The following is a 22215-nucleotide window of genomic DNA, read 5'->3' as shown; positions in this document are numbered from 1 at the left end:
ACTATTAATCAGCCTGTGAATCCTTCCACTACTTCACACAGTTCACAAGGGAAGAGTGAGAAGATACAAAATTATGATATGTCTGAGAATTAATTTACTTTTTCGAAACATTTATCTCAGAACTTCATACAGAATAGTGCACATTTTCCCCTAGGTCTAAAACCATCTGTGCAGGAACTCCCAGTGGGAGATTGCGAGCATGGCTTATCTAAGCCAGTGCACTTTACCTGGTCTTGAAGGTAGACAAGAGTTCAAACTGAGTGAAAATTTATCACTGATCTGCGACCTAACTCCATATACCCACCTTTTGCCCATATCCCTTAATACCTTTGATCTCGATGTTATCAGTGTCACTGAGGGAAAAAGACATACTGTTCAACCCAATTCTGTCTACATAAGCTGTTCTGTCCTTGTTCTGTATTAGATGAATGGAAAAACATATCTATATTCTTACAACTTTCACCATAGCAGACAGTCTCGAGGCCAGAAGTTGGTGGGGTGAAGCCCTACTCCAGGATTTGAACACATACTCTAGATGGACGTTCCAATGCATTACTGGTTGCAGGTGTCATCTTTCAGATAAGGCTGAGGCCCATCTGCTTGTTCCAGTGGCTCGTAAAGATATCGTGGCATCTAATCTTTTGGGGGGGTGCGTGGCCCATTTAACGGGCTGTGCGGCCCATTCAAGTTCCTGCGTCTGCGCGGTTTCTGCATTTAAAAGCCGGCTGTGTGGGACCTCCATTGCATGGTACTATTTAAAGAAGAGTAGGGAGTTCTCCTGGTGGCATGGCCAACATTCCTTCCTCAACCAGCATCACAGAAAAAACATGGTCATTTTTCCCACTGGTGTCTGTGGGAGTTTATTATGCATAAAATGGTTGCTGTGTTTCAAAGTAATTCCACAGTATGTGTCTTGCTGCTGATTTTGAGATATGATAAGGTGGTAGACACGTGCATCTTTTCTTTATCTGTCATTCACAAGAAGGAGCAATGTCTATGACTGGGCAGAGTCATAACACCCCACAACAAAGATGGCTCAAACACCTCTGGCACAAATTGCATCAGAATGAGTGATATTCATTCTGGAACTGGCGGGGCACCGGCTGATTTCGGGCAACCTCTGGGAGAGCCTATTGCAGAGCTGGGTGAGATCAACCAACGCAGGATTCCAACCAAAGGTCCCTCCTTGCCCGAATGAATAAGTACCACACCAAGCAAGGCATTTATTAACTGTACCATCAGGGTAGCTTGTGTGATATCTATAAGTCATTCGATCTTGGCTCGTGCGGTCATGTGAGCAGCCTTGCAGCCCACGTCTGTGTGTTGAAGTAAATGCACAGTGCCACATTGGTTCAAATCAAAATGGCGGTGAGAGAGGATCCTGTTGTAAAGTGTAATGAGACTAACGCTCCTCCGCTCCCTCATTACATTTTCATTTGTTCCCGCAGGAAAATCCCTCTTCAGCACTTTGAGCCGGTCCATGAGCAGGCAGACGACTTGAGATGGCATTGGTGAGTTGCATTTAAGGGCCCTGCAGCATCCTTAGTGTTGATTGACTCAGCAAACCGGTGAACAGGAACAAAACAGGATCGCTGGGAATGTTTTCTGAAGTGAAGGTTGGGTGAGAACAGGACTGGGTCCTCTCCCCACCCCACACACACATTTGTGTAATGTTTCATTTACTTCTCTCCGACGAATTATCAGGGAAATGTGAATTGAATTCAGCTATTTGCATTACTTACTTATTGATGCAAGATGTTATCTCTGGGACTCATTTCCATCCACTGATTTACACAGTGATCAGAGACTGACACTGTTTTGTGCCCTCAGTACACTGCTCCTCTGAGCCCCCCAGTCATGTGGAGAGCGCTTGAATTTGAAGGCAGGATCCCTTGGTGACTCAGTCAATGTCCTGCCCACTTGGAACTGAGCTGCACAGATCAGCAATGCTCCTGGTTTGTCCCCATGTCTATGCTGAATTAGCACATCTTGGCTGGGATGGGGGTGGGTGGGTTGAGGGGGGAGGTTGGTGGTGGGGGTGTTTGGGGGTGGTGGAGGGTTGGGGGGGTGAGGAGGGGTGAGGAGGGGTGTGGTGGGGTGAGGAGGGGATGTGAGGGTTTGGGAGTTGGTGGGGAGTGGGGTGTGTGGAGGGGTGTGGTGAGGTGGGGAGGGTGTTGGTGGAGGTGTGGCATGGGGGGTGGGGGGGGCTACAATCAGCCTCAGTGCTACTGGGCTCGGGAGAGTAAGAAGGACAGCTAGAATCTGCTATTCAGCGCCTCCTGCTGCTGTGTAAATTGGATGAGGACAGAGTTGGACTTGACTCTGATTATTCCCCCCCCCCACTACCTCTTCCCGCTCCCACAGTTAAATACCCTCCTGACCCTCACTGCCCAGGCTCATGTTTGAAGAATAGCCTTTTGGACAAGGTACTGGAGGGCTGCAGACACCCCTTAAACTGAACCCCAGCCAGGAGAGGATGGGAGAAAACCTGCAAAAGAACAAGTGCACCTGTGCATTGAATTTGTAAACCAACAAATGAAATACAATTCCTGATCACAATGCTCCACCATAGAACTGAATGGGCTGGCTTTTAAAATTGGAGGCATTAACCAGAGTGTGGGACCAATATCACATTGAAGGCCATGCAAACTTCCACCTCTGTAACCTCTGTATTATCATCATGAGATGGCAAAGTAAGATCCCAAGCACTGAGTTCCTGGCTCATGCTGACCTGCCGGGGGTTGAGGCAGTGCTGATTGACACACAACTAAGATGGTATGGGCATGTTTTGAAGATGTCTAATGACATTATTGTCTTACGTTCCCATGAAAAACAGTTTGAATGTTTGAGGTCATATTTATAAGAAGCCAAAAGACTTAAAAAATAATAATTCTCAGGATGTGGACATTGTTGGAAAGGCCAGCAAGTATTGCCACCCTAGTTGGCCTGAGAAGGTGGTAGTGGGCTTTCTTCTTGAACCGCTTCATGTAACGGTTTAGAATCCCACCTCATCATCCCCCCCCCCCTCGCCCCGATGAAGCTGTTGACTCTTTATTAGGATGTAATGGGGGCATCCGAAACGGAGGAGGACGCTCCATAGTCCCTCACGGTTGACAATGTCAAAGGCCTTTGTGAGGTCAAAGAAGGCCATGTACAAGGGTTGGTGGTGTTCCCTGCATTTCTCTTGTAGTTGTCACGTGGTGAAGATCATGTCCGTTGTACCCCTTAGTGGACGGAATCCGCACTGTGACTCTGGGAGGAGTTCTTCAGCCACAGGGAGAAGACGGTTGAGGAGGATTCTGGCGATGACTTTCCCAGTGGCCGACAGCAGGGAGATTCCTCTGTAGTTGCTTATAGAACCAATGGGAACTTGTTCAATCTGCGCTGCCTCCAGGCTAGATCCAAGACCGTCCCATCCTCTGTCATCGAACTACAGTACGCGGATGACGCTTGCTTCTGCGCACACTCAGAGGGCGAACGCCAAGTCACCTTCACCGAGACGTACGAAAGCATGGGCCTTACGCTAAACCTCCGTAAGACAAAGGTCCTCCACCAACCTGACCTCGCCACACAGCACTGCCCCCAGACATCAAAATCCACGGCACGGCCTTGGACAACGTGGACCATTTTCCATACCTCAGGAGCCTAATATCAGCAAGGGCAGACATTGATGACGAGGTGCAACACTGCCCCCAGTGCGCCGGCACAGCCTTCGGTCACCTGAGGATAAGAGTGTTTGAAGACCAGGACCTCAAACCCGGCACCAAGCTCATGGTGTACAGAGCAGTGGTGATACCTGCCCTCTTAAATGACTCAGAGACGTGGATTATATACAACAGACACATCAAAGCGCTGGAGAAGTACCACCAACGCTGCCTCTGCAAGATCCTGCAAATCCATTGGGATGATAGATGCACCGACATCAGTGTCCTCGCCCAGGCCAACATCCCCAGCATCAAAGCACTGACCACACTCGACCAGCTCCACTGGGCGGGCCACATCGTCCACATGCCCGACACAAGACTCCCAAAACAAGCGCTCTACTTGGAACTCCTACATGTCAGGCGAGCCCCAGGTGGGCAGAGGAAACGCTTTAAGGACACCCTCAATGCCTCCTTGATAAAGTGTAACATCCCCACCGGCACCTGGGAATCCCTGGCCAAAGACCGCCCTAAGTGGAGGAAGAACATCCGGGAGGGCGCTGAGCACCTTGAGTCTCGTCGCCGAGAGCATGCGGAAAACAAGCGCAGACAGCGGAAGGAGCCTGCGACAAAACAGATTCCCCACCCACCCTTTCCTTCAACCACTGTCTGTCTCACCTGTGACAGAGACTGTAATTCCCGTATTGGACTGTTCATTCACCTGAGAACTCACTTTTAGAGTGGAAACAAGTTTTCCTCGATTTCGAGGGACTGCCTATGATGATGAGGATATGATGTCAGAAGTGCCTCTGGTAGTTCAGCCATCATTTGTGTTAGCCTCGATGGTGACGGTTTGCAGACTATTCAGCTGCAGGATGCATCACAGCAGGTATCCAGCCACATGCATTTTATAGCAGGTGTCACTGGATAACAGGCTGATTTATTCTCTCCCTTTCTTAACCCAGGAGGCCATTTGTGGCGCCCCGACTACCGCTCTGGCTGGGATCAGCCAACTATTGACCTCAAACTTGTTGAATACTGATTGCTCTGTACATGGTTGTACAACTTTCAAAAGGGAAGTGCTAGGCTCTGATTGATTCCCAAGCATCGCAGAATGAATAAGCTATTGTCGTTCACTTCACCTTTAATTGTATTGAGTAATTATTTTGTTTAAAATTGCATTTTAATTTTATTTCTGCAGAAAGGCTGGGTTCCTGGGACACAATGCATAGCTAAGTGTGACCACAAAACGTCAAAGAAAGATGAACTATCATTTCACAAAGGTGATATCCTGACTATTATTGAGGTTGCCAATGTGAGTACATAATAGCTAGAGTGTTTGTATTATCCATATATTCCATGTTTCCTGTTTGGCAGCATGTTTCTTTCATAATTTGGGATGTGAAGAGTGCGAGCTGTCACCTTGCTGTCTGGGACACCATGTGTGTGGAATGTACCACTTCACGCTTTGTCCTTTTGAAGGGCTCTCACTGCTCGATACAAATCCAACAACTGAGGAGAATGGCTCATCTAGAACCTTGGTTTATCATTTCTTCTCCTCTAACTCTCCCTCCCCCCCTCCTCCTCCCTCCCCCTCCCCACCCCCTCCTCTCCCCTCCCCCTTCTCCCCTCCCCCTCCCCACCTCCTCCCCTCCCCACCTCCTCCCCTCTCCACCCCCTCCCCACCCCTCCTCTCCCCCTTCTCCCCTCCTCTCCCCTTCTCCCCTCCCCCTCCCCACCCCCTCCTCTCCCCTCTCTTCCTTCTCCCCTCCCCTTCTCCCCTCTCTTCCTTCTCCCCTCCCCTTCCCTTCTCCCCTCCCCTTCTCCCCTCCCCCTCTCCCCTCCTCCCCTCCCCTCCTCCCCTCCCCTTCTCCTCTCCCCTCCCCCTCTCCCCTCCTCCCTCCCCCTCTTCCCTCCTCTCTCTCCCTCCCTCCTCTCCCCTCACCTCCCCTCCCCCTCCTCTTCCTCTCCTCTCCCCTCTCCTCTCCTCTCCCCTCCCCTCCCCTCCCCTCCCCCATACAGCACATATTCCAAACAGCATCCACACATCCCAACCAACTCTCCCATTCGCACATCCCAAGCAGTCCGAAGATTTGCAACAAGATGGGAAAATTGAGGGAGGTGAAGTTCCCAGGAAATAGCAAACTGGAGTAATAGTGTGATAAGTTGATTTCAAAATTGCAAGGATGCTGGCAGGTGGAAGGGTTTGTAGGATGGGGTATTGAGGTGGAAGGGTGTGTAGGATGGGGTATTGAGGTGGAAGGGTGTGTAGGATGGGGTATTGAGGTGGAAGGGTTTGTAGGATGGGGTATTGAGGTGGAAGGGTGTGTAGGATGGGGTATTGAGGTGGAAGGGTGTGTAGAATGGGGTATTGAGGTGGAAGGGTGTGTAGGATGGGGTATTGAGGTGGAAGGGTTTGTAGGATGGGGTATTGAGGTAGAAGGGTGTGTAGGATGGGGTATTGAGGTGGAAGGGTTTGTAGGATGGGCTATTGAGGTGGAAGGGTGTGTAGGATGGGGTATTGAGGTGGAACGGTTTGTAGGATGGGGTATTGAGGTGGAAGGATTTGTAGGATGGGGTATTGGGTGCTTCGGAGGAGCAAGAGAGAAAAGTTCAGCAATGGGGGAGACAATAACAATGGGGGGGGGGTGGCGGAGATATGTTGGACGACAGAAGGGAGAGAAGAATCATAACTGTATAATGTCTGTATTCATTAGTTATTTAGCTGTGTCCTTTCTATTGTAACCAGAACAAGGGTCGGTGCAGAGCAAGAAATAACAAGACCGAGGAGGAAGGCCTGATATCCAGAAGCAATTTACGTGAGCGTGAGGCCATTCGGGTTGACCCCAACATCAGTCTGATGCCGTAAGTACCTTTTCCAGTTATTAGCCTGGATTTAGAAGAATAAATGTTGGCCAGGACAGCAGGAGAACTCTCCTGCTATTCTTCCAATGGTACCATGGGATGGCCAACAGGGGCTCAGTTTAACATTTCATCAGAAAGACATCATCTCCACCAGTCTAGCACTCCATCAGTACTGAAATGTCAGCCTAGGTTACATGCTCAAGTCTAGGAGTGGGGCTTAAACTCAGGACTTTCTGACTCAGAAGCAAGACTGCTACTACTGAGCCAAGGTTGACATCCATGATTAGCACTGACTGCTGGCCTAGTCAATGTAAATGAGGTCCGACCTCAAACATTGATTGGGCTTCCCTCTGACTGTATTGGATGGGCGCATCACCCACTGTTTCCCAATATTGAGTGCACATTCTCTCCCTGTTGGGATACACCACACTTAACCCTCGATCCAAAGAGCTAGGCACAGATCTGGCAAAACCCAGGGTTAGGGACTCCCAAGAGTGCTGGGGTTTAATCACCTAAAAATATTATTCTTGCCAACACAGAGCAGCGGTAGACTTCCTACTGCCTATCCAGCCAGGGCCACCCTTCCTGTTGGGCCACATAAGGTTATCTTGAACTAAGGGGAAAGAATCCCAGCCTCCAGTGACCGGTTGACACCGCCGGGTTTCCATTAAGGAGCCACGCTGGCTGGAGGCCTGTAGAACAGCAGACCTGCCTGGCTAAGGCATTAGATGATCGAGTCTGTCACAGAGGACCCACTGGTTTCAATCTCCCTAGATCTCAGATGAATTAAGGAAGGTTCATCTTCGTTCCTTGAGGAAGGGCCGCTCTTCAGTGATCCAGAGCTGAGAAGCTGTAAGGAATTATGCGAGGGAGACTGCCTCCTCCCTGACGGTGAATAAAATAAAATTCCGGTAACCAGAGGACAAAGATTTCAGATAATTGGCAAAAAAGCCAGGGGGCAGATGAGGAGAAAATATTTTACTCAGCACGTTGTTATGATCTGGAATGCGTTGCCTGAAAGGGTGGTGGAAGCAGATTCAATAGCAACTTTCCAGGAGATTAGAACTAATTGGATTGCTCTTTCTAAGAGCCGGCACAGGCACGAAGGGCCGAATGGCCTCCTTCTATGCTGTATGTTTCTATAACACCAATCCTACATTACACATCCTTAGCATGGAATCTCCATGCTGCCAACAGCTGAGGAGTTATCATGTTCCACAAAAAAAAACATCTCTGTCTGTTCCCATCTCATGTATCTACTGCTCTGTAAAAGAAAAAACATACCTATAATCTCAAGTCTTGCTTACGGCTCATTCCCTTCATCGTCCTGTCCTCTAGTTCTGTGCTCATTTCCTTCCTTCAACCTCTACCTCTCGGTATGTAAAACCTGGAACATGTCCCCTCTCAATCTTCTAATTTCCAACAACAACAACTTACATTTATATAGCACGCAGTAAAACGACCCAAGGCGCTTCACAGGAGTGTTATCAAACAAAATTTACCACTGAGCCACCTAAGAAGAAATTAGGACAGGTGACCAAAAGCTTGGTCAAAGAGGGAGGTTTTAAGGAGCGTTTTGAGAAATGATTAGCTTAAAGGGGGTAAAATTGTGGCCTGAAGAGAGAGGGTGGCGTGGGGACTACCTTGCTAACACTTGTTTGTTCTTCACTCTTCGTGAGGTGGTTCCACGGGAAGATCAGCGGTGAAGATGCAGTGAGGGTGCTCCATCCCACAGAAGACGGCCTCTTCCTGGTGCGGGAGTCCATTCGACATCCTGGTGACTATGTGCTGTGTGTCAGCTCGAAAGAGGAAATCAGCCATTATCGCGTCATTTACAAAGACAATAAACTGACGATCGATGAAGAAAACTATTTTTACAACCTCATTGAGCTCATTGAGGTGAGCAATGCCGTTTCTGTTCATGCGACCTTTTTTGCATTACACAATGAAAAGTCATGGAGAATCGGTTATCTGAGATCAATTGACATTTTCTCCCCTCCTCTCACTGACTTGAGCTGGGTACTGTAATATATTTTTACAACATCATTAACATTCTACAAGATGGCTCTTATATAGAAAACCTGTCATCTGTCACATGACCCTTTATTTTATTTACGTCAGTAGTTGCTCTACGACAGTAGTGCACTAGGGGAGCAGTAGTCCGCTAGGGGGAGCTCTATTACACTTCTCTCTCCTTAATGAAGAAGTAATCATAATAAAATAATCATCATACATAACTTGCATGGTTATACACAACAAAAGATATGGACTTATTTTTCCATATTTACAAATCAAATGTAACCACTTGTTTTCTGCAGGTAGTCCTTCTTCATGCATGAATCTAAACAGTGAATTTTGGCTGGCTAATCAATGAGGGAAGGCATCTCAGCCAAGCTTGATCCAGTTATCACCTCATGTGTGAACTTTCCAACAGTGGGTCTGTGTTTGGCAACCAAGAGTACGATCCCTGGCTGATTTTCTCCTCCCTAATTCTGAGATGATGAGGCCAGGTGTGGAAGCCCTTCTTCCACCCCAGCTGAGATCCTCTAACTTAGAACCAGGGATCAAACTTCAGACCCTCCTGATCTGTAGAACTCAGTACCAGGCATCCTAACCAACTGAGCCACAGGGGAACTCCTGGCAATATTCTTTCATAAAACATCGGTAGAAGTGCTTTATACAGATTTTAGATGGTGAATATCATAGAGTCAAAGTAGAAAGATTTAAGGGGTGAATTTTCTCGGAACTTTCTGTTGAGCTTCTGCTGAAGTTACTGTGATGGAGAAGAAGAATCTCCAAGGAGGTCCATTCTCACAGAGCAGCATCAAACCAGCAGTCTGATTTTTCCCTCTTTCTCTGTGAGGCAGTGGTGAATCTCTCTGTGATGGTATAGATGGTGACAGTACCGATCTATCTACAGCTAAGCAATCCTTAGCCTACCTCCAAAGTGCTACATCACCCTACAGGCCAATGGCTCTTTTTTGAAAGTTAAGTAGTAGTCATTAGGTGACATGAAAATTGAGCTAGATCGTAGGAGCAAGTGCAGACTGAGGAAGGTGAGAAAGCCCCGGGGTAGATGCATTCGAGTGGGAGACGGTGCAATAAGAACATAAGAAATAGGAGTACGCCATTTGACCCCTCGAGCGTGCTGCGCCATTTAATAAGATCATGGCTGATCTGATCATGGACTCAGCTCCACTTCCCTGCCCGCTCCCCATAACCCTTTATCGCTCAAAAATCTGTCTATCTCCGCCTTAAATATATTCAATGACTAGCCTCCACAGCTCTCTGGGGCAGAGAATTCCATAGACCCACAACTCTCTGAGAGAAGAAATTCCTCCTCGTCTCAGTTTTAAATGGGCGGTTCCTTATTCTGAGACTATGTCCCCTAGTTTTAGTGACCCTTACGAGTGGAAATATCCTCTCTGTATCCACCTTGTTGAGCCCCCTCATTATCTTATGTTTCGACAAGATCACCTCTCATTCTTCTGAACTCCAATGAGTAGAGGCGCAACCTACTCAACCTATCCTCATAAGTCAACCCCCTCATCTCCGGAATCAACCCAGTGAACCTTCTCTAAAAAACCTCAAATACTTCTTTAAATACGGAGAACAAAACTGTCTTGATTTCAAGATTGAGGAGTCGAGGAGGAGGAAGAATGTCATTCATCATACTTGGAGCTTATCACACACAAGACAGGAAAGTTAATCGAAGCAAAGACCACAGTAATATTGATAAGAGGGACAAGAACAGAAAGGTTGTGATTGAGAATGATTGGAGGCTAGAGGTGAGAGAAGGACCATTAGAAGATGAGCTTTTCCTTGTACTCTATCTGGCCATGAGAGAGTTGGTAGGAAATCCTCCTCAGATATGCGAGTATTCAAATTTTGAAAAGAATTGGACTTTATAGAGAGCTAAGAATTTTTGAAGGGAAAATAAATTGGTCATGAAAGAGGAAACTGAGCTTGGTGCAGGCAGGTGTTTGCAAGGTCCCACATTTTGGTAAGATTGTATTTCAGAATGTTGTAGAATTGTTACTCCATTAGCTGCTGCCTAGGTTATCTATACACGGAGGTCATTTTGACTTTGGGTGACAGTATTAAACAGCCGATATCAGATCAATCACCCGTTATACATCTCATGATTTTCATTTCTGTTGAAGTCACGAAAATGAAAATCGGGAGAGATGTATAACAGGCAACTGATCCAATATCAGCCATTTTTGGCCCCGATTTTAACTCTAGGTGATTCCCCGCTCAGGCCTGAGTCTCAGTGATGTCATCGGGCCGTAACATGCATGTGTAAAGAAGGATCCTGTTGGCTTTGGGCGTGTGTCCTTGCTGCCTGCTCAGGACAGCAGGTTAAAATTGCAAATGTTGCGATCATGGCGGCTTTCAGACAGGTAAGAGCCAGGCCGATTTTAACTGCCCACCCGCCACGTTTCTGGTGAGTGAGTAGGATTAAAATCGTCCTATTGCCCAATGTTAAAATTAGCCCCACTTGGTTTAAATACATAAAGCAGAGAGAACAGATTCAAATCAGTTGTGGAGTGATTGGAGAAAAGATCCAACGTTTATAACTTTCAGCCACTCTATTAAACTGGGTCAGAGACCGTAGTTTGTAGGTAACCCCAGGAAGGGTGTCCTCTCCTTTGTCCTTCCTCCCATATTTACAATCTTTGCTTCACCAAACTATGCAGCAAATATCACTGTGCGATTAATTAAATGCACATTTCCCCGCCCCTAAATTTGAAAACCCTAGTTTTGTCACCTAGAGTGTAATGGAAACTTTACTGGTCTCGGGGTATAAGTAATAGGAAGTGTTTCTGCAAACAGCATTAAACAAAGTAACACAGAGGAAGTTCAAAAATAGCCCAGAACTGAAGAGAGATTTAAGTGGGGGCTTCTGGGATGTAAAAAAGGAAGTTAAATTGTCTTCTAACAGTCTTTTTAACAGCTGACGTAGTGAAACAAAGTTAACGCCTGAGAGAAATGTTAAAAATATATTAATTTCCTCTGTGTTTGCTAAATTTACACCTAGGTGTTAAAGGCTTTTTTTGGGTTCGAAGTGAGTTGCCTAGGTTTAAAGTTAGACTGAAAGCTAGCTATCTGGTGTTCCTGCTGGTAGCACCCCGCTACCCCGGCGACAATGACATCATCACCGTGCTCAGTGACCCATTTTTGCCCCGGAGCCAGAATTCGATGGCACCCCCTGAAGCTGCCGTGAGCGATGCCAGCAACAGTTTCACGGGGCTGTAGGCCGCTCGCGGGGCGGTAATTAAAGGGGAGGCGGGGTCTGTGCCGCAATCTTGCAGCCCGGGCCACTGCCACGACGCCCTACTCCCCAGTGATCCAGCGATGGCCCCGTCTCCCGCCCGCGGAGTCGGCAGCTTGGCCCTCGCCTTTAATGAAGGGGAGGGCCCTGTCTACACGCCAGCTCTACGCATCACCCCGCATAGCGCTGCACTTCCTCTCGGGCGCGGTAACCCGAATGTAGACATAAACATAAAAATATAAGCACGGGGCGGGACTTTTGCGCCTGCTGCAGGAACTCCTGCCTCGTGGCTGTTACCGCTCCTGAAGTTCACGGCCTTGGTTCGAATTCCCAAGTCGCATCACATCCTGTGTTACATCCGATGCCTGTAATGGTACAGACACCTGAAAGATGTGCGGCAAATAAACCGCCAAAACTCAATTATCAATGTTTCTTTCCCAATTTTCTTTCTTCTTGTCCTTAAGGCGGTAACTCTTGCTGGGGCATGGGCCACCCACCGCTGGATCAACCAAGTGCTCATTCTTCATGTGTGTGCTTGGATAATGATTGTCAGCTAGATATTCAGCCTACCCAACCACATTATCAACAATCTTAGCAATAAGAGATTGCACCAGACAAACATAATATATGGTATAGATGTCTGTGATATATGGTATAGATTACTAAATATATGATATAGGGTGACTGTAATGTATGATGTAGATGCATAAATATGTGGTGTAGACGGCTGTGATATTTGATATATTTGCTTGCAATATATGGTATTGATGCATACATATATGGCATAGGTGCCTGTAATATATAATATAGATGCCTGTAATATATGTGTAGATGCCTATAAAATATGGTGTAGATGCATGTGGAGGGTAAATACATAGGATCCAAAGATCCATAGGCCTTTGCTCCCAGTGTTACATGTCAGGATGTGACTGCCAGGAACCTCCACCACTGATTCTGATGGCGTATCTGAGGCAGGATGAGGGCCCCTCATTTAAATATTGCTGGGCTACGACACTACTATGGGCGCATCTCAGGCACCCGCCGGGAATGGGGAGGGTGCTGGGTATTGTGGAGCTGAATTCTTCAGCCAGTGCCCTGAGTACTGCAGGCAACTTTTCCCAAAAGGCAGATTTCTTCCTGATGCCAGGATTTCAGTTAGGGGCCCAGCGAACATTCAGCATGCCAAGGGCTGGTGCGCCTCATTGAGTCACACCTCCCAGCCACTCAGCTTAACTCGGGCTGCAGATGAGGAAATTCCCTGCCTGGAGTAATTTATATTGGATTAGGCCTTTGATACTCAGAGACTAGAGGGAGCCTTGTTCCAAAGTATATATATTTATTACGGTTATAAAAGTTACAATTCAAGAAGTAAAGACGTTAAAATACAAAACTTATACTTATACCATAGTAAATAAGAACATAAGAACATAAGAATTAGGAACAGGAGTAGGCCATCTAGCCCCTCGAGCCTGCTCCGCCATTCAACAAGATCATGGCTGATCTGGCCGTGGACTCAGCTCCACTTACCCGCCCGCTCCCCGTAACCCTTAATTCCCTTATTGGTTAAAAATCTATCTGTCTGTGATTTGAATACATTCAATGAGCTAGCCTCAACTGCTTCCCTGGGCAGAGAATTCCACAGATTCACAACCCTCTAGGAGAAGAAATTCCTTCTCAACTCGGTTTTAAATTGGCTCCCCCGTATTTTGAGGCTGTGCCCCTAGTTCTAGTCTCCCCGGCCAGTGGAAACAACCTCTCTGCCTCTATCTTGTCTATCCCTTTCATTATTTTGAATGTTTCCATAAGATCACCCCTCATCCTTCTGAACTCCAATGAGTAAAGACCCAGTCTACTCAATCTATCATCATAAAGTAACCCCCTCATCTAAGGAATCAGCCTAGTGAATCGTCTCTGTACCCCCTCCAAAGCTAGTATATCCTTCCTTAAGTAAGGTGACCAAAACTGCATGCAGTACTCCAGGTGCGGCCTCACCAATACCTTGTACAGTTGCAGCAGGACCTCCCTGCTTTTGTACTCCATCCCTCTCGCAATGAAGGCCAACATTCCATTCGCCTTCCTGATTACCTGCTGCACCTACAAACTAACTTTTTGGGATTCATGCACAAGGACCCCCAGGTCCCTCTGCACCGCAGCATATTGTAATTTCTCCCCATTCAAATAATATTCCCTTTTACTGTTTTTTTTCCCCAAGGTGGATGACCTCACATTTTCCGACATTGTATTCCATCTGCCAAACCTTCGCCCATTCGCTTGACCTATCTAAATCTTTTTGCAGCCTCTCTGTGTCCTCTACACAACCCGCTTTCCCACTAATCTTTGTGTCATCTGCAAATTTTGTTACACTACACGCTGACCCCTCTTCCAGGTCATCTATGTATATTGTAAACAGTTGTGGTCCCAGCACCGATCCCTGTGGCACACCACTAACCACCGATTTCCAACCCGAAAAGGACCCATTTATCCCGACTCTCTGCTTTCTGTTAGCCAGCCAATTCTCTATCCATGCTAATACATTTCCTCTGACTCCACGTACCTTTATCTTCTGCAGTAACCTTTTGTGTGGCACCTTATCGAATGCCTTTTGGAAATCTAAATACAGCACATCCATCGGTACACCTCTATCCATCATGCTCGTTATATCCTCAAGAAAGACATTGAGATACAATCTGCTAAACAGTACAAGGTTCCAAGGTGATCAAACGCGAGTTGTCTTGCAGTCACCTGATTCCAATGTCTAACATTCTATATTTTCAGTCTGCCTTATATACATTAATCACTCATTACATTATGGGGACCTTGAACCTGCTTTTGTGCCTGCATGCCAATCAATTTCAATGTTTCGCAAGCCAAGCAGGCTCCCAGCAATTCCTTCACATTCCACAATAGGGCACAAACAGTCAACTAACGGTTCCCATACTGTGATTCCATAAACATAAGATAACCAAACTATGTCTATCTATGTACGTTTAGTAAGGACTCTTCATAAACTTCTGACAAGCACAACTTTGAATCTAAAAGGCCTATTTTACAGAAAAGCCTGCAAAAAGTACTTTTCTCAGGCCCTGCTTGCTCTATGTTCAGAGGCCATGTTTGGGACAGATGAAGGTCCTTCCCCAAATAGGCTGTCCTCCCCTGGGAACCTGGTGTACCCAGGTCCCATGACATTTTCCAGCCCCTCCACTGCACTCTTGCCAGAATTATACCGGGGATGTACTGCTAAGGGCATGGATTTTCAGCCCCATTGTTTTGGAAATATCTGCCGGGATGTGTACTCCAGGCCAAGGAAACCAAATCTGGACCTTACATTAACCATAACTCCACTTCAAAGTAACTCACGTGATGCACTTTGGGACGGAGAGACACGATAAGGTGGTCTACAAATGAAATTCTTTTATTTAGATCAACATTTGGTACATGTGTGACATATGCTTACTTGTTTTCTTTTCATTGAACAACCCGACTGAAGGATTGGGCGCATTGTGCAAGACACCATCCAAGGTTGGAAAGTGGAGAGATGGCAACGTGGTAGATTTTCAACTTGGCACCCGGGCATCAACTGGCATTGTGGATCAGCCACCCCTTATAGAAACAGCCTAACGTCCATTTGCAATTTCACTTTTATACCCAGGTGGCAAGCTGAAAATTTAGCCCAAGATGTCTGGATGTAGATTATGTCAAATTTGGTTTGACAGAATTTGAGAGACAGAAATGGGAGGAAAGGAAAAGAATGAAAAATGGTCTCAGGATCTCAGGTCATTGTAGGCCTCCAAAGTATCTGGCTGGGGTGATACTCCAGGCCACACAAGAAGGTTTCCCACCCATAACAAGGGGTTCTCGTAACCATTAGAGTGACAACATGATGCAAAAGTTGGGGTGTGAATATAGGAACAGGAGTAGGCCATTCACCCCTCGAACCTGTTTCACCATTCAATGAGATCATGACTGATCTGTATCTTAACTCCATCTACCTGCCTTGGTTCCATAACCCTTAATACCCTTGCCTAAATCTATCAATCTTGGTTCTGAAATTTTCAATTGATCAAGCCTCAACAGCTTTTTGGGGAAGGGGTGAAGATGGAGTTGATGGGAATACTCGCCAAGGCAAAGATGTCCTCGGTCAGCCAGGTCATTCATGGTGGCACTTTTAGATGAACAGCTCAATGGAAAATGTAGGTAGCACCGACAGAAATCATGGTTTCACAGCACACTGCTGTGATCGAACAGAAAGCTTTCACTCTGTACATAATGCTCACAACTCATAAGATGTGTTAAACCTTATGTCGGCCTGTAAAGCTACAGCTACCAATCCTACTCAACGGACTCCAGATTGAAGTACAGTATGATACAACAATGTGCAGCTGCACAGTTAATCACAGAGACAAAGAATTAATGGTTGACTGAGAAACGAATGAAAAAAATACTTTCCTTACAGACATGTTGCAGAGACACATTTGTATTTCACACCCTAGGCAACTTGGTTAATGTGGTTGATTATTAGACCACAGCATTTACTAAATAGAAAACACATTTCCATTGAGTATAAAATAGTTCTTGCAGAGTTTGCTAAAATGGAACTCTTTCAACATCAGTTCTATGGGATTTTGGGGGAAACACATCGCTCCGGGGGTGGGAGTAGAGGGGGATTTATTTTGATTAACCTGTTGTTCAACTGAGTACAGCAGGCACCTCAAAACACTGGAGAAGTACCACCAATGCTGCCTCCGCAAGATCCTGCAAATCCATTGGCAGGATAGGCGCACCAAAGTCAGTGTTCTCGCTCAGACCAATATCCCCAGCATCGAAGCACTGACCATGCTCAGATCAGCTCTGCTGGACGGGCCACATCGCCCACATGCCTGATGTGAGACTCCCAAAACAAGCGCTCTACTCGGAGCTCCGACACGGCAAACAAGTCCCAGGAGGGCAGAGGAAATGCTTCTAGGACAACCTAAAAGCCTCCTTGAAAAAGTGCAACGTCCCCATCGACACCTGAGAATCCTTGGCCCAAGACCGCCCAAAGTGGAGGAAAAGCATCCGGGAAGGCGCTGAACACCTCGAGTCTCTTCGCCGAGAGCAAGTTGAAGCCAAGCGTCGACAGCAGAAAGAGCGCGTGGCAACCCAGGCCCCCCACCCACCCGTTCCTTCAGCCACCGTTTGCCCCACCTGTGACAGAGACTGTAATTTCCGCATTGGACTCTTCAGTCACCTGAGAACTCATATTAGTGTGGAAGCAAGTCATCCTCGACCCCGAGGGATTGCCTATGATGATGATGAGGGGATCAAAGTGAAAGAGTAATAAAGCTGGAAGACCTTTCAGCCCTTGAAGATTATATAAGATTCTGAGGAGGCCTGACAGGGTAGATGCTGAGAGGATGTTTATCCTCGTGGGGGAACCTAGAACTAAGGGCCATAGTTTTGAAATAAGGGGTCACCCATTTAAGACGGAGATGAGGAGGAATTTATTCTCTGAGGGTCATGAATCTTTGGAATTCTCTACCCCAAAGAGCTGTGGAGGCTGGGTCATTGAATATATCAAGGCGGAGATAGACAATTTTTTGAACTATAAGAGAATCGAGGGTTATGGGGAACAGGCAGGAAAGTAGAGTTGAGGCCAAGATCAGATCAGCCATGATCTTGTTGAATGACGGAGCAGGCACGAGTAGCCAAGTAAATCCTTGGAAGAGTGTTCCCAGGAAAACTTTGAGGCAAAATAGTAGGTTACCTGGCTCACCGATCTCAAGAAAAATCACGAGCCAGGGTCTGGCTGCAGAGAATGTACTGTTTGTTCTCAGCCCACAAGAGGAATGGGTTCACGACGAGGCAGATTTACATGGGACTGTGGCAGGAGAGGCTGAATGGCCTCTCATTCTGTGCTTCGAGTCTGCTGACCTCTCATTTTTAACACACAAATGAATCCTCATCATCTTTTCTTGCTTGCAAGGAACAAAATAACTGACAATAAATGTCCAGCATACTGGTGCCATTGCTGTGGGTTACAGGATGCACTGGGTGGTGTCAATCACTGTGATTGCTCAACCACAGGTGATGAATATCTCAACAAAATGGCTGGGGAGCCAATTCTTAAAGTAAAAGTTTTAATCTGTTCTTTTTTTATCCTTTTTTATTTTATTTAGCATTATATGAAAGATGCATGTGGACTCATCACCAGATTAACAAAACCCAAACTTAAGGAGGGCACCAAGTCAGCTGCCGAGGAGCTCTCGAAAGGTAAACAGCTCAAAGTGAGCAAAGCTGTTGTAACTACATGCTGTGGGCAAGTCCCTTCCGTTTACAGGACCTCTTGTTCCATTCTATACTGTTCAAGGTATGGCTAGTTCAATGGCTCACCATGAAAGCTACAGAATGACTGAGTCTCTGCTCTATCTCAGGTTTGTATTAAGCAGGGTACAGGTATTAGCTCCGGAACATTAGAGATTGTAGACCCGGTCCCTCCCACAATGGGGTTTTGTTCCTTCTCTCTTCTCCTGCCTCAATAAGATGTTCTCCCCACCCAGCAGGGACTCACTGCCCTGTCCTGCAACAGGATATCCCCCCCCCACAACAGTCTCTCTGTCTCTTCCCCCTTGGTGGTTCCCCATCACCCTCACCAAATCTTCTCCTTTCACCCCCACAACCGGCTATCTTCGGGTTTCAGTGTCTTCTTGCCCTGTTTAACAGGATCTTTCGTTTTCCCTTTTCCTTTGTCTATCTTCTGCTGCTTTTACTCATCCCTTAGGCAAGAGCGTCCCCCTCCTTCCCCAACACCTCCTTCTCCCTCTCCTTCCCCAACATCTCCTTCTCCCTCTCCTTCTCCAGCTCCTCCCTCTCCCTCTTTATTATAATAGCATTGTTGCAACATTAGTTTGAGGGAAGAAGTTAATTTCTGTCCTCCACTCTTAAAGGCACGGATTACACAGATGCTGTTCTTTGATGCGATACAGTTCCACAGACACTGACTCTCACTGGGATACAGTTCTACATACACTGACTCTCACTGGGGTACAGTTCCACACACACTGACTCTCACTGGGGTACAGTTCCACACACACTGACTCTCACTGGGGTACAGTTCCACAGACACTGACTCTCACTGGGGTACAGTTCCCCGGGTACTGACTCTCACTGGGATACAGTTCCCGGATACTGACTCTCACTGGGGTACAGTTCCTGGATACTGACTCTCACTGGGGTACAGTTCCTGGATACTGACTCTCACTGGGGTACAGTTCCTGGATACTGACTCTCACTGGGGTACAGTTCCTGGATACTGACTCTCATTGGGGTACAGTTTCCGGATACTGACTCTCACTGGGGTACAGTTCCCCGGGTACTGACTCTCACTGGGGTACAGTTCCACAGATACTAGCTGCCCTCCAGTAGCCCGTAATCGCACACAACTGCTGTTCAGCAGGAGTCACTGAATAGTGATTAGTTGTTTTAAGAGCCGCTGTGAGGGGTAGTTCTTGTTTTGTTTTCATTCTCTATCTCGCGGTCCTGAGGTGAATTTTAGCATCTTCTGCTGTCCCAGTTGAGAACAGCAAGGACCAAGATCAAAGCTGGGATTCACCTGGTCGATATGATTGATCATCACAAATCCATGAGATCTTGTTACATATTCTGCTTCATCATCACACTAGGTTGGGTAAATATTCGCCGTTGTTGACTCTCTCCCTTGTTTCTTTCAGCTGGCTGGCTACTTAACATGCAGCAACTAACATTGGGAGATCAGATTGGGGAAGGTGAATTTGGAGGTGCGTGTTGAATGAATTCATTCCTAATCTTTTAATTGTTTGTTTGTGAATAGGACCTGCATTCACTCAGGTGAGGGATGTTGGTGCTGGGAAATGGCACATTTCCTCATTTTAGACAACAAATGTCAGAGTGCTCTTAGCTCAGGTGCAGCATGGGTTAGATGCCGAGTAAAGCTCCCTCTACACTGCCCCCATCGACCATTCCCACTCATGGGTTAGATGCAGGGTAAAGATCCCTCTATACCAGTTACTGGTTAGACATGGAGTAAAGCACCCTCTGCACAGTCCCATTGAATACTTCCAGGGAAGGTACAGCATTGGTTAGACACAGAGTAAGGGCAACAGCTGTGAAGAGGGTGACTGGATTGGACATCACCAAGGTCCAGGTCGCTGATTGGAGCGTGGGCAGGTACAGCAGGAGCGGCGAGGTCGGGGCGAAGGAGCTGCAAGTAATCGTGGAGCGATGTGATCAGGGCCCAGGAGAAGCGCGAGTTCAGGGCCTAGAAGAGGCAAGGGCCCAGGGGCAGCACGGGCCAGCCCACACTGCGATATGTGTGCGCACTAGGTCCGTGCAGCAGAGCTGGTCTCCAGTCGTCTTGGTTAATCCTTGCCACTGGACCAAGATCTAGCTCTGTCAAGCCCGTGTGGTGGCTGGTGTGCAACGGCCACCACACGTTAAAAAAATCCACGCCCAGGCACCTTCCACCCTTCAATGTGTAGTTTGGGACCTGGAATTGGGTCCTTCATCGAAACACCTGTGAACTCATACTTTTTTGGCGTGGAAGCAAGTCATCCTCGACATGAGGGACGCCTATGATGATGATGATGAAAGCACCCACCACACAGTCCCATCAAACACTCTCAGGTTAGGCATGGCATGGGTTAGACACAGAGTAAAGGTCCCTCTACACTGTGTGATCAAACACTCACTAGGCAGGTACAGTATTGGTCAGACAGAGTAAAGTTTTACTTTCTCCTCTCAACGTTTTCAGTCCAAGCCTCAAGCTGCACCACTTTTTGATATTAAATTTGGAAGTAGTGATAAACTGAGGGTCGTTTTGTGCCGTGGGCCCACACTCACGAGAAACCTTCCCACACAGAGGATACCGTTGGTACTGCAGCCCAGGCCGATTCCAGGTCCGGATTGCGGAGGTGAGAGTTAATGTGGCACCACTAAGTTCTACTCCCAAAATAACAGTATCAATAATTTATTCACAATAGAATTCCCTGCTTAATGGAAAGTTCTAAACATAAGTTAAGATACTTGTGTGAGTCACCTCATTTTCACGTTTGTTCCTGTCTAAGTGAAGCTGTTTCAAGGTTTCTTTTACAGGCAGCAGTATGCTGTTTCTTTTTCATTTCCTTGCGAGAAGTTAGCTGGTTATTAGACGTGCGCTGTGGATTTAATGAGTCAACTGTCTGTGGTTGTAATATACAGCTCCCCCTAGTGGACTATTGCGGTAATGCAACTCCTGATGTCTATGATAAAAGGATCATGTGACAAGGTCACATGACAAGTTCCTGTAGTGCCATCTTGTGTGTGTGTGTTTGTGATGTTGTAAAGAATATCATCATCACCATAGGCAGTCCCTCGAAATCGAGGAAGACTTGCTTCCACTCTAAAAGTGAGTTCTCAGGTGACTGAACAATCCAATATGGGAATTACAGTCTCTGTCACAGGTGGGACAGACAGTCGTTGAAGGAAAGTGTGGGTGGGACTGGTTTGCCACATGTTCCTTCCGCTGCCTGCGCTTGATTTCTGCATGCTCTCGGCGATGAGACTCGAGGTGTTCAGCGCCCTCCCGGATGCACTTCTTCCACTTAGGGCAGTCTTTGGCCAGGGACTCCCAGGTGTCGGTGGGGATTGTTGCATTTTATCAGGGATGCTTTGAGGGTGTCCTTGAAATATTTTCTCTGCCCAATGTAAAGAATATATCCCAGTGATAACTCTTAAATACGGCTGCAACGTACTTCAGTGAAGCTCAGTCTAACATGCACTTTGTGTCCTTGTAGCTGTGTATCAAGCTGAATACATTGGGCAGAAGGTGGCTGTAAAGAACATCAAATGTGATGTCATGGCTCAGTCCTTCCTGGAGGAGACCTCCGTCATGACGTAAGTGTGTCTTTTTCACTGCTTCCATCCTCCCTTTCCTGAAACAGCTGACTCCTGCTGTGCTACAGTTCTATGGGTGTCAATAATGTGTGGCCTACGAATTGTTATTCAACCATCTCCTCATTCAACATCTACTTCCATGCACTTTCCAGTGATGGGTTAGTGGATAGTAATCGGGAGTGAGAACCCTGGCTGATAATTCCCACCCATCCCTATCCCAGGGGCCAGAATGTCAACTGTATCGGCCCTGTCAGAGATCAGGTCACTCAGCACAGACCAGGTATCGAACCTGGGACTTGTCCAGTCTGCATGGCTCAGTGCACTGGGCGATGCAACAACCGAGCCACCATGGGACTTAAGAGTGCATTGTTCCCAATATTTTAACAAATTATTAAAGAGAAAAAATGTACAGTGCTGTTTCCTAAAGGTTAATGAAGAAAGACCTACCAGTGAGTCTGTAAAAGGAACTCATGCAGATGGATACTGTGCTGTGACCTCCGGTACCCACACTTTACCAAGAGCATCATCATCATAGGCAGTCCCTCGGAG

The 22215-nt window shown here is 47.0% G+C and overlaps 1 protein-coding gene across 2 annotated transcripts in view; it reads left to right on the top strand.

The window, feature by feature from the left end:
• Window positions 1-22215, top strand: part of matk (megakaryocyte-associated tyrosine kinase) — a 171863-nt gene that overhangs the window by 130948 nt on the left and 18700 nt on the right. For both annotated transcript variants that reach the window (XM_070860872.1, XM_070860873.1), the window contains exons 2-8: window positions 1449-1511; window positions 4843-4956; window positions 6391-6506; window positions 8186-8405; window positions 17937-18030; window positions 19488-19553; window positions 21567-21666. In XM_070860872.1, the coding sequence (XP_070716973.1) occupies window positions 1503-1511; window positions 4843-4956; window positions 6391-6506; window positions 8186-8405; window positions 17937-18030; window positions 19488-19553; window positions 21567-21666 (719 nt within the window). In that variant the 5' untranslated portion in view covers window positions 1449-1502. The remainder of the gene's footprint in view (window positions 1-1448; window positions 1512-4842; window positions 4957-6390; window positions 6507-8185; window positions 8406-17936; window positions 18031-19487; window positions 19554-21566; window positions 21667-22215) is intronic.

The sequence above is a fragment of the Pristiophorus japonicus genome, chromosome 18 (genome assembly GCF_044704955.1).
Source record: "Pristiophorus japonicus isolate sPriJap1 chromosome 18, sPriJap1.hap1, whole genome shotgun sequence".
NCBI classification, from domain to species: Eukaryota; Metazoa; Chordata; class Chondrichthyes; family Pristiophoridae; genus Pristiophorus; species Pristiophorus japonicus.
Note: the sequence above shows the minus strand (reverse complement) of the source record. Positions and strands in the feature narration are given on the sequence as shown.